The sequence below is a fragment of the Lepeophtheirus salmonis genome, chromosome 14 (assembly GCF_016086655.4).
Source record: "Lepeophtheirus salmonis chromosome 14, UVic_Lsal_1.4, whole genome shotgun sequence".
NCBI lineage: Eukaryota > Metazoa > Arthropoda > Copepoda > Siphonostomatoida > Caligidae > Lepeophtheirus > Lepeophtheirus salmonis.
The window spans coordinates 10,701,799-10,715,145 of NC_052144.2; the positions used below are offsets into that span (position 1 = coordinate 10,701,799).

A 13,347-nucleotide genomic window follows, 5' to 3' on the forward strand; every position below is an offset into this window, starting at 1 on the left:
TTCTTTTCTTTCTCCTTCATCGAAAATTCTTGATTTATCTGCATTTTTATAGGTACCTTTAGTTTTTCCTGGCTATTTCATGAATATTCTAAGAATATTATTGATAATTAATAACCCAAATTAACAAAATGTTACTTTTTCCAAATTCTTTTAATTAATTATACATTCAATTCTAGCTTTACTGGACGAGCTAATCATACACCCTTAATTAGTTTTTCGTATTAAATGTGGTTTTTGAGATTTTTTGACTTTTTTTTATTAATTTTACTAGTGTTGAGCTTCGTGTTGAAAATCCTAGATTGGTCTGAGACTGTTATAATTTTCAGTGGAGCGAATTAATTCGGTCCTTTGAAGAAGTTCTGTGTGGACCGATCCTAAAGAAAGGTTATTTCTGGATAAATCTAATTTAAAATACGGTATTGAGCGGTTTTATAGATTAACAGTTGATGACATCATGTGTGGTTCGAAATTGTGAACATGAACCTATATTAAGTTAAGCGTGTTGCATAATTCATATTTGCCACAACTCATAAATTTGGATAGGAGGGACAATCAGTGCACCAGGTCCCCTTTTGAAGTCCTTCAAAGTTTGATCCTTTTCGAAGGATCCTCAAATTCTGTGGAACATAACTCCGCTCAAACTCAAATGATTTCCAAAAATGTTTGCTTTAAAACACTCACAAACACAAGGGCTTTAATTAAATTTTTATTTAAAAAATATTTATGCAAAAAGTACGAGGCAAACGTTATTTCGAAATATTAAAAATGGGGCCCCAGCCATGCTTCATGTTTGCTTTTTCCAAAATTTTGTTAGGAGCTTAAGCTATCTATCAACTATGACTATACAAAAAATTAAGCTAGGATTACAATATTATCACATTCAATAAGCCTGTAATTGAAAAAGGTCATATTTGTCATAATAGAAAATTCCTTATTTGTCTTGAATAATATTTTATTCAAATATTTTTTTTTTTCATGCAGTTAAATTATATATTTTTAATTCTTTAGGAGAGAACGTTTAAAGACGAGTTACCACCTTTATCGTTCGTCTGTTCGTCTACACGTCTTAGTTTATGTATTGGCATATATGTATATCAATGACATTGGGAAAAGAGTTGTTTTCAGAAAAATATCATTTATTTGTGATATGTGTACACGCATGATAGATGTGGTAACCAGCCATAAGTATTGATTGAGTAGCTATGTGGGAGTGTTCTCATGAAAAACGTAGAAAAAACAGGGATTTGTGTTTTGACTTTTCTTCTATATTGTTATAGCAACATTGGTATGTTCGTCGACCCCTAATAACTCCGGGGAATGCAGGGTACTGAACGCAGGGTACTATCTTTAGCTTATCAATAATTTAAAAAAAATCAGTTTATTCATAATTGCCTAATATGTACTGCCCTCACTACTTAACAGTATTTCCCTTTGAATAAATGAAGATGGGACAAGCAATTTCCCATCACCTATTTGTTTGTGTGAAATATTTGTTATATATGTCAAAATTATCAGCCCAATGTGTATTGAATAATAAAAAATAGTAATGGATCTTGACTTTCAATGAAAACTCTGTTTGTCACATTCCTCAGACCTTTGAGCTGTTCTCACTCATTGGACTGTTAAGCAAAATTTCATATCGCTTTTATTCCTTTTCTACAGGCTAAAAAGATTTAAAAATTGGAGCGACAAAAACAGAAAAGTGATTCTAAATCAAACACACATTCTGGTGTTATGGACCTACACATGTAACGGAGGAATCCCAACTATTCCGGAGAGGAAAGACTCCTCTGATATAACATCCTTGTTGAGAGGAACATGTACTGACTGATTCTCCATTCTTTCAAGTAGAATAAAATGGCTAAATGTTATATTATTTGAATTTGTGATTCCATGTTCTAACTACTTATTTCAATCTAACCATTAATGAGCGCATTTTTATTAAATTAGGTTCAAATTACTCGCCAGCTATTAACAGAACAATACCAAGGAACACAAAAAACAAGTACAAGTGGGTTGTTACTCTTCGACAAAGTAAGAGTGGCGCCTTCCTTATGAAGTATTCGTAATTTTTTTTCTATTCTCTTCCTCCTTCATTTTAATACTATAGAAAGGTTGCGCGAAATATACACAAAAATCGGTCAGGGAAAAATCGTACACAATAAAAAGAGAAGAAGTGTAAACTTCTCTGCGCTCATGGGTGAAATGACCTTAAATAATAATATATAAAAATAATAAACATGATTTTCATGAGTTGCATTTTGTTATACAGGTTACTTCTTATATGTTAAAATGAAAATGGAAGAAAAAAGGATTTTATCCCAGGCCTTACAGGTAGGAGCCCTTACACTTATACATAAGTTAGTTTATACTTTGATCCTCACGTTTTTTTATTGGTTGGTCGACCATTTGATGTAATAAAATTTAGAAAGTTAGATATTTTTTTGTTCCTTAATAATGCTTTTAAATAAGTATGCATATGTATCGGTGGAATAGGCAGTATTGAGCTAATTCCGAGAATAAATTTGGATACTTTTTGGATATTTTCCAAAAAAAATGATTTTGTGTGTACAACTGTGTATTTTTCAAATATTTTTGCAAAAAATATATTTTTTTGTAAATAGGGTTGAAATTTTGAAAAAAAATTCCGAAGAAATTCATATTTGAAATTTAATTTTTGAAATTTTTTTAGAAAATACTTGATTTTTTTGTCAATAGCATTGAATTTTTTAATTTTTTTTAGAAAAACTTAAAATATCTTAAATTTGTTTGCCAAAAAATTATAATTCTTTCCAAATTTTTTATATTTTTTTTTCCAAACAACCAAACCCTCCACCCTAAATATAATCCTGCAAACGCCCATGGTTAGTACTAAAACTTACTAAGTTAAGTTTTTGATAATGTCCTGCAAATTGATTTCTTTTTTTATAATCAATTCTATTATTCACAGTCCAAAGGACCTTTTTGTACCGGCCCTAAGACTGGATTGGACCGAATTAATAAGACCTGACACAATACTACTCGTAAATACCTTCATAATTTAATTTTAAAAACTCAGAGTCCCTCACCCAATTGTATGTTGAGTTTCTACACTAAACAGAAAGGATGATGCAAAGTTTTTGATTTCCGTAACACAAGGCGTCCAATCCTTTTTAACTTTATTCTCTTCCTCAAAATCTCCATGCGACCAACAAATTAAGTGATAAATTCCAGCAAAAATTAGCCATGTGGCGAAAAAACTAAATGCAAAGGCTAATAGTGTATATCTCCATGGACTGTCCACCATGGTAACGAATACATCTCTAAAATACAATCTCTTCTTTTTTGGAATGTTGTAGTTTTCAACATTGTATTGTCCACACTTGGCAACGATCCTTTTACGTCTCTAGTTTTGAGGAAAGAGGAAATGAATTAGTTGATTGAAATATGTACAGATAGATAATACAAATTAAGGAAGAAATTGTTAAAATCTATTTAAGGAATTTATAATAAATATTTATAAATAATGGCTTTCTATACCTAGAGAGAAATAAGTGATTTGGTATCCATACAATTAAACTTCTTTTTGTTGTTAAAAATAGGATTAGCAATTTTTCTCCTTTTTCCGAACATGTACTCTTTATATTTCCTGTCAGGAGCGTCCGGGGATTTTTTTATAAATTAATCCAATGTTTTTGAATCAAAATTTTCAGCGTCGCTTAAATGCCTTATCATCGGACGTTTCTTTTTTTCTATAATTTTTTTATCTAAAAGTGCTTATTTCTGAAAATTTTGCACTCAACTATTTTTTGAAGTGTAAGAATTTCAAAAATGAAGACAAAATTAGAATATTTAAATGTCTTATGATCTCAATTTTGATTTAAAAATAAAATAAAAAAATCTGAAATACATGCGCAAGTACTTGATCAAAAATAAGGAAAAAATCCTTGCTTTTATGAATGTGAAAATTGGTCAACATGTTTTACATATGTAGGGGTATCACTGCACTAAAAATCCTTTTGGTTTCTTTATCATAGCTCCCAGAGTGGGATCTCAATATTAGATTACCTGTCTCTGAAAATTTGGTCAATTTTACGTAAGTGTTTATATATTAAGCTTATTATATGATTGAAATTGAATGACTAAAGGAAACTGAACTAGAGTTATTCATAATATTGGTTAGACATTTACAAAATGAAAAAGAAATATTAGTAGGTTATAGTAATATCACTTATTTATGAAGCTGGACATAGTTTTTAAATTTTTTGTTAATGTATTATATAATTTTTATGTATAATAAATACTTTTATTAGTTAATTAGACTATAGCAAATATATATTTTAGGGGTAAATTAATTTTTTTTTAATGTTACCAGTAAGTATTTTATATTAAGTTAAATTTTTATTGTTAGCACAATAAAAAAATACACTTCTACAAAAAAATTTAAAGATCATCAATTTGTCTCTTTTTTTTTTTAATTATTCGTTCAAATTTAGTATCTTCCAAAGTTTTAATTCTAAATTTTTTTTGTCTCGTCTGAAAATAATTATTTGTCAAATTTTTCCATGTATAAAATTAACATTCCTGTCAAGAAAGCCCAACCACCCTTCCCCCCAAAAAAAAAAAAAGAAAATAAAAAACAAATAATAATCATGCGGAACCTACTGAAAAATTCACAGTTATATAATTCCCCCCTCCACTTTCAAATACATTGAATTGTCAATCATTGGCTTGAAAAGCATTATGAGAATTCTGCACCAGAGATATGAGCTATTATTGACTGGTTTGTTCAATTTAATCACTGTTGTACAAGCTGCAATTTTGCTGAACCGTCTAGTCGCCCAAAATCGGAAGATGTTTTTAAATACAGAAAAAATGTAAAAAAAAAAAAAAAATGGTTTCACCATTTTACATCAAAATTTAGGCAGGCAGAATTTGGTTTCGATGTAGATGACGTAACAATTGAGTGAAATGTGAATTCACTTCTACACGCCGGAATTCAGAAAATCTTAAGCAGAGTGGACAGCTGGCGGTGAAAGTTGTTTACAAAACTGGGGTCATTAAAATCCTATACCTCTGAACTAATAGTCTAAATCCAATGAAATTTTGACACATTTTATTTGAAGATTAGTACTAAAAGGAATATATATGGTTCCGTCAAAATGGTTCTAGGATGTTACACCCGGCCAGTTTTCCCTGGGAAGTTTCGCCCTGATGAAGTTTTGCCCTCATACATATATTATATTATAAATGTATCTTCCACATATAATTTAAGATTTGGAATGAGTTTTCCCTACAATTCAATTCATGTCTAATGCATTTTTTGCATTCAGTAGTGTAAAATGAGTGCATTTAATATATTTTAAGATAGAACATATCAAACGGTTCGAATTCATTATAACAAGAAACAACAATTAATCCATATTAATTACTCAATGTCATAATTAATTACAAAATCATATGTGGAAGATACATTTATGCTATAATATATGCATGAGGGTAAAGCTTCCTCAGGGCAAAACTTCCCAGAGCAAAACTGCACAGGGTGTAACTTTTGGTCATACGTCAAAATATACATATGGACTTCAAAGACAATTCTTACGTCAGATGAAGTAATTGCAATACTATAACGTTTACTTATACGAGTACTTAATCAATGCAACTCCATCCCACTAATTAAGGAAAATTAAAAAAATGTTTTTAAAATAAGGAATTGAGCCCTGTTCGAGATTCGCAAGTCTCGAATAATGAGACATTAATAATATGTCAACTTCGAATTTACAAGACGTTCAACTCCTTATATTGATTTATCAAACTAAAACTTACCCAGTCTAATTCCATTTAAAATCAAGTTCAATTAAAGTTCACAGGAGACAAACGTAACACCCAGGAAAAAAATCACAACTTAATTTGACTTTTTTTTCCCAACAAAAGTTAACAATATTTTCATGGAGGAGATTCAAACAGTAATAATGATAATTCACAATATCCAAAATAGGGATACTGTGATCCTCTCCCAGTAAGGGCATTATTATACCTATATGTTAATCATAGTAAAGACAAGTTTATCGCATTTTATATGATTAAAAGAATGATAGGATGGATATATGTGTTGTAGTTTGACTACATATATTAGTGATGTGTCACGAGTCAAAACTCGCCAAACCAAAGAGTACATGATTTTTATAAAGTTATAAAAAAATTACAAAAAAACTCGGGTCATGGGCATTAAAAGCGGATTATTATTCGGAACTTGTTAATTAAGACGGTGGGACAGATATATGGCAAGCAAATGATTCATGTCAATACTCTATAGTAGTAATTCCTTTATGGGAAAAGATTAAAAAAATTTAAATATAATTAATTGGTTTTTTTATTATTTTTTTTTATTACCAATCTAAAGAATGAACTATCTATTCCTCTACTCCTGCGTGGTAAACTTCCTTCTACATTCAATTATATTCAAAACCTGATTCAACATTCGGCTGTGCTCATACAAGATGGATAGTAGTTTATTGTGGAGTAATAGTTCTTGTTGGACTTAGAATTGAGGATCGAGACGGGAGTAATTCTTGCCATCTTCTTGTGTATTTCCTTCTCTCTCGTTATAGCTGCTTGTAGCTGATCTAATGAAACGTCATGACAGCTAAGCTGCTCTCTTCCAAAGCTTTTTTTTTTAATTGGTAGGGTTCCCACGTGATTTTTGGTTTCTCTTTTTTTAAAATATCCAAAACTTTTCATCACTAGTGTTTAATAACCTTCATTCAATGTCCCCTTCCTATTAATTATTTTGGGGATTTTTTTCCCCCGTCATAAGCACTTATGAGCTAATATTTTGTTGACAGAGTGAGATTGTGTCATACAAAAACCTTGCTATACCCAAGGTTAATAGAAATACAAGGTTAGACCATCATGTAATCCGGCTTTCTAGAATTTTCAATTTAATGTATCGTACCGACTGCTGGCCAAGAAAAACAGATTTGAGAAAACACGAAACCACTAATACACTATGACCTCTATATTAAAAAGCGTGGTGGAAGTCGAACATCAGTCGTACTCGCGTTATAGTATAGCTTTGTATTTCTATTAATCTTGGGTAAACCTATGTGTAGTCTGTCTCTGAGAAAAACTTCAAAGTGTGAATAATTGAAAGATCCCTTATGACCATTACTCAAATAAGTTAAACTAGTTTTTGGAATATCAGTTATAAGAAACATTTTTCTATGACTACTTTTTAATAATTCCTTTAAAAATAGGATTTTTTTACTGAAAAGTTTGTAAGCAAGCAAAAAGTATTAGGTTGCGTAACAATTATTTGGGTAAGTAACGAGTGTGGCTCTTAATTCCTCATGTTTTGTTTTAGAAACTCGAAAATACTCATGCAGTAAAATTCAGCTCAAGGGATATTACTTACATACATATATGTATGTCCAGTTTTTTTTTTTTTTTTGTAAAACATAAATTAGACAGGTACTTAGAATCCAGTCTTACCTTTTTCGGTGGATACGCCATTTCCTCGTGTTTTTTTTTATCCTTCTCATCTTCATCCGTGTCAGAGTTTGCATTAGGTTTTAAGTTGGGTTTGTAAAATTTATGAGCGTCCCATTTTAAGTAACCATTTCTATATCCTGTATCTTGGACGGTGAATTGACTAAAATGTATGGAATAAAAAAAGCTATAAATTAAAGTGAGCATTACAGACTTTATCAATAAGAGCATAGCAGTCAAAACTTTGGGCAGAATGGGGCATAATATCCGTTAGAGGGGACATACACCTACATATTTTCCTAAATTTCCTTTAGGTACCCACAAAATGAGGCATTTTCTCGTTCTAATAATGGTTTTCATTAAGACTCAATCTACATACATATCAATGAACCAATTGATATCCCATAATTAATAGCAATTCTAGATGACTTGGTAACCAGCCGAAAGGGTCTATTATTACAATATTTGACAAAACAAATAACAAAAATAGCGTGACCAATATTTGTCTGACTATAACTAATTAAACACCCTCCATCAATTTTCTATTTTAATTGAATTAATAACGTAAATCATGCAAAGGAAGAAGTAAAATTGTAAACGTCACGAGAAAAAACGATATATTAATATAATCTGTAGTATTTCATTAGTAACATATTTTAATTTTTATGTAGACAAGAGTATCCTTAAGCTTACAAACGTAATTTTGATACTTCTTTTTATAGCCTTCGATTGCAGTAACTCAAGTTATTGTTAAATTAAGGTAAAAACATATGACGTCAACGTATTTAAGAAAACTTAAATATAAGCTATGTATAAAATTAAATTTCGTTCATACATACTTGCCTAAAAGTTTTTAAGTAGTCAATTATGAAAACTTAAACGTGGGCAACGCAGGCATTTAAAAAACCAAATTAATTAATCAATTTGTCTTGACAATCAACTTGTTTAAATGATTTTTTTTTTTTGAAAAAATATTAATGGTTAAAAGTGATGTAATTAAAATTTACCTTCAATTAAGTCAGGGTCAAAAATATTAATGAAAAGTTTTTTTTTGTTTTTTTTAATGCCCCCATCGCCCAAGTTTGGATGTTATCATAATTCGATCATAATTCCCAAAAAAAAAAGAAGGTTACTATGAAGATTTGAAAAATTATGTAGTTGCCGAAATAGCAGCCAAGATTTGAATTTTCTTTAAAAGGTTTATAAGCATTTGAAAAACTCATTTTAAAAGGGAATTGGACTATGGGGGTTCAACTCTCAAATAATTGGCAACAGTTAAAAAAATCTATGTGTATCATCCATTTTAAAATAGTATCTCACTTTTATTTAAAAAATCAAATTTAAATTGTCATTTATTCCTACGTAGCGAACGCAATCAAACTATTACGGTGAAATAATTACTCAAATTGTCCAGCGGTTTGGACTAAGAAAATTCCAAAAACCGCTTTCCTTTGTCTGTTTGTAAGACTCAACAAAAACTTTTCGTTTTTTAACATTACAAGAATATTTATATAATTTCCTTGAATTTATTTCTATTGCCTCTTCCTTATGTGTAATGATCATTAATTACTACAATATTTGGAACATGATTATAAACAACTTCAGTCATGTAATAATTAGTTTTTTGAATAACAGTGACTATAATTTGTTTTTATTTTCCTAAATTCAAATCAATGACTTTTTTAGGAAATGACCTTAATACCAGTGCTAAAACTTAGCCTAAAAATCAATTTTTTTTCTGTTTTGTCTTAAATGAGTTTTTCTATACCGATCTTTAGCTATATTTTGATCCAAACCAAACGGTAAACTTCGACTTAAAAGAAATAATTTTTTTGTAGGACCGGATCAAGACCGATTTTTTGTAGACTGAATTATAACACGAGCCCGGTTAAACCCGAAGTTGTACTGAACTCTGAAACTAATAAACACCTCATGGGTATACGTTGTAGAGTTAATTGTTTATTAGTTTATCATCTACCGGGAAATTATCTTTGACTAGGATCCCAGTTAATTCATTTTTAAATTGTGAGATCCTTAGAAATATCAGGATCCAGTTAATAAATACATTAAATTTTAGTATATATATTTTATATTATAGAAAGAATCCATTTAATGTTAGTCATACCCCTAATATATTCTCAATCTTAATTTTCTTAATTTTATCATTATCAGTAATATTGGTTGGTTTTTTTAGAGCTTGTAGGTTGTTTTTATATTCCATGACCAGATTTGAGCCACAATAGAAAAAACTTCAATAGTAATTGATAAAGAAACTAATTTTTGGTTGAGTTTGGATTGTTATATTTGTGAAGTACACAATTGGGGCCGCTCAAAAATAGTATAATTGGTTGCATTTGTAATTATAATAATATAAAAAATATTATATATTGAAATAATTAAATGATGTATTTATCCTAGGTGTAAAACCCAAAAAATATCTCGGTAACGTAATTCTGGGATAGAGACCATCCAACTTCAACACACGCTCAATCCTATACATGCTATTGGCGTTGACGTTGAAAACTTTTTACTTTTCTGAGAAAAATCTCAGAGGAGGAATTTGGCCTATCTTCAACTGCCACAAGATCTTTGCCAAAGCTGAAGGTGATTGACTTAGGCGGTGGCTGATAAGAGTTGAGTTTGAAGTCCTTCACAGCCCAAAAAAACGCAATCATCCAGAAAAAGGGGTCCCTGGACCAGTTTAAACATGGGCTGCGTTGGGTTCACCTCAATGGATCTTTTAAGTCCCATTTAGAAGATTGAGGTCCCCTTCATATCGCTTCGAAGCTTTAAGGGGCTCCTTCAGACGTTGTTCTATTTGTTTATGGACTTGGACATCTCAGACGGCCATTTTGGGGTACCCGGGGGAGTTGATAATAGCCTTGATGCTTGTTTACTGTTTGAGCTAGTAAACAATAGCCGCTCTTTGCCACGCATGTTTTTGATATTTTCGGAGCGAAATCGTACCCAAATAGTTGCTAAGACTCAACCTCTCAATATGGCCCTTAACTCGACCGCAATGCCCTTGTTATTCATTCTGATAAAGTCAAACTTTGTTATGATTTATCTGTTATACCCTGTACATTTATATTTCTCCACTTATGTGAAGAATATCATGTCAAGGGTTATGTAATGTGTTCATGAATTGGATTAGTATTAGCACAGAAACAGAGCCTATTAAAAATAAGAATAAAAAAATTATAACTCTTGCCAAAGGCACATAATCAAATTTTTATTATAAGACTCTTTTATGTAGAGCCGCTTGTTCTTCGTCTACTCAGTCATTTCAACATTCATTTAATTAATAAAAGGAAAAATTGAGTGTGAGTTTAAAAAATACGACCATACCTATTGAGAATTTCCTCACAGCTTGTGTATAAGTAGTACTGGACCGAATAAATACGAACCCATACAATACTCTGCATGAATACTTGATACCAATTTTTTTTCTTTTTTCAAAACGTAAAACTTTTTATTCATAGGCTAGTCATTTGAAAAATAATTAGATTAGTCTATCAGCAGTCTAAAATTTTAAAGAATATTATCAATTTAAAAAAATAAATGCTTTACTTTAAAAGAAGGTCATCGATGAAATGTATTTTATGAAAATAAAAAATGAATTTTTTACATTTCAATAGTCTCCAAATTTAAATACAAAAATAATTCAATTTCAAGTCCTACTTTGTATTGCATTAGTTATTATAATATCCTGTCAAAAATAAAGTTGTCAATTTAAAAAATGTCATGTTCTACGCCTATGTGTAGGACCACATCGACATTTTTTAATTTCAAAATTAAACATGTATAATTAATTATGAAATCTTCTGCTTTAAAAAAAAAAAATGAGATTATAAGGCTTACAGAAGAAAAAATATTATAGTCGAACTATCCTTTGCTCCTTTTTCAAGTTATTGTCAAAAATCCTTTGTCTTATATTCTCTTCCTCTTTTTTCTTATCTAAACCTTATAATTTCCCTTTAAAAAATGTGTGCAAAGATACATTCCAAAATGCAGCGAGAATAATTCTTTATATTTTACGTTCTTTATTTTTTGTCTTATATGAAATATTTGATTGTTTGTCAAAAAAATATTTATTTAGACACATGCTAGTTAAAGTCAACCATGGCCTTAAAGGCTAAAAAATGATAGCAGAGCCATCTCTTGAGTCTAAAAAACCTACATGAAAATTTTAAGTGAAATTTACTAAATGGTTTGGGCGTGATTCCCAGTCAAATACACACACACACAAACATTCGTATTTAATAAATATATATATACAATTAATTTTTTTCTTACAAAAAAAAGTTCCATGTTCCATCGAGATAGATGCAAATATCATTTTCAACATTTACTAAAAACTTGTTCAAGGTAATTTCTAATTTTGAGCAGTATAACGTTTTCATTTAACGTTACATTGTTGACATTGGCCATCTTGAGGCCGTAAACAACTAAATTTCTTAAAAATGAAAACCTTTTTTTTTATATATTAAGATTAAGAATCATGGTGACCTGTATTTGGATGTCAAAATGGGATTGAAAAATAAAAGGGCTTAATTCTTTACTGTCTAATAAAAATATATATTACTAACGTCTATCTTTATTATATATCAGAACCTAATACATATTTAAAAGTATGAAATTATATCGTATATCTATAATGAGGCAATAAATTAACCTTTACATTTGCAAGGATCAGATGTCTCTAAATATTTAACTTTTTTCGTCCTAATTGATACAAAAGAAAATTATTTGCAATAATCTAGTGATTTAATTGTGTTTTTCAGTACCTTAGTTACTCGATTAAATTAAAATATGATTGGCATCAAGTAGTAGTTCAAGGTATTTAATGAAGTTTCATCACAATTTCTAAGACGTTTGTCAATTTTATTAATGGAAATATCACCTATGATCCTCCAAAATGATGTCGTATTCAATTATGATGCGATTTGTGACGTCTGTGAATACGTTCTAAATATATCTGATTTGTATTTTTTGCTTTCAATACAATTGTACTTTACAAAAGCAAGAAGGATTTCCTGGTGTAAGGATTATCCAAATTTTGGCCAAAATATTTGTAACCCTTTATCACCCAAGCTTACTCTTTGGATGTAAGGTCATAAATGGAGACATCAGCCTCTTATAAGTATCATTGAGTGTGGAAGCTCTTCAATTGCTTATAAGGATAATTAATTACAGCAAAAAAAAAAAAAGATATTATCTTTTCTTGAAAAGTTCAATGAGAATGGTGGATGCTGTATTTAATAAAACATGTACAATATTATGTAGACTAGTCGTTTAATTCCTTCAAATGATTAAATAATATATATAATTTTTTTGATTCCTCAGTTAATAATTCTTCAAAAATGTAAAAAAGTGTAACGTTTAAATGCCCACATATCGTAATGATGAAAATCTTTCACTTATCTAACATATTTGGTCATCATTCATCTAACACGACAATATTAATCCAATCGAAAATATTGATTTGATTTTATAAATAATTCAAGTTAATCCTAAATGTTGTTTTACATTATTAATGTAACATACAAGGGCATTACATAATTAGTTGAGGAAATCTTTGATGGTTTGATACTAGGATTGCGAGGGGCTTACTTAGTTAATATATTATGCAATATGTTCCAGTAATTATTTTACATATAACAATTTAATTGGAGCTTAGCAACAAATATTACAATAATCAAATTTATACTATTGACTGGGAATAGTTAACAAGTTTGTCTGGACGTCATATTTTTTGTTTGTATCACGAAATTGGAGACAGGGAGAGCTGAAAGCTGAACTTCAATCATTGCAATTTTTTCAAAGAAAGCAAAAGTGTCTGCAGGATTATATATATATATATTTTTTTTTTTTTTGGGG

At 29.8% G+C, this 13,347-nt stretch overlaps 1 protein-coding gene across 2 annotated transcripts in view; it reads right to left on the minus strand.

Moving 5' to 3' along the window:
- Positions 1–13,347, minus strand: part of LOC121129132 (ATP-sensitive inward rectifier potassium channel 12) — a 34,581-nt gene that overhangs the window by 3,176 nt on the left and 18,058 nt on the right. For both annotated transcript variants that reach the window (XM_071893570.1, XM_071893571.1), the window contains exons 3-4: positions 7,471–7,630; positions 3,069–3,385 (exon numbers count right to left, since the gene is read on the minus strand). In XM_071893570.1, coding sequence (XP_071749671.1) covers positions 3,069–3,385; positions 7,471–7,630 — 477 coding nt within the window. The remainder of the gene's footprint in view (positions 1–3,068; positions 3,386–7,470; positions 7,631–13,347) is intronic.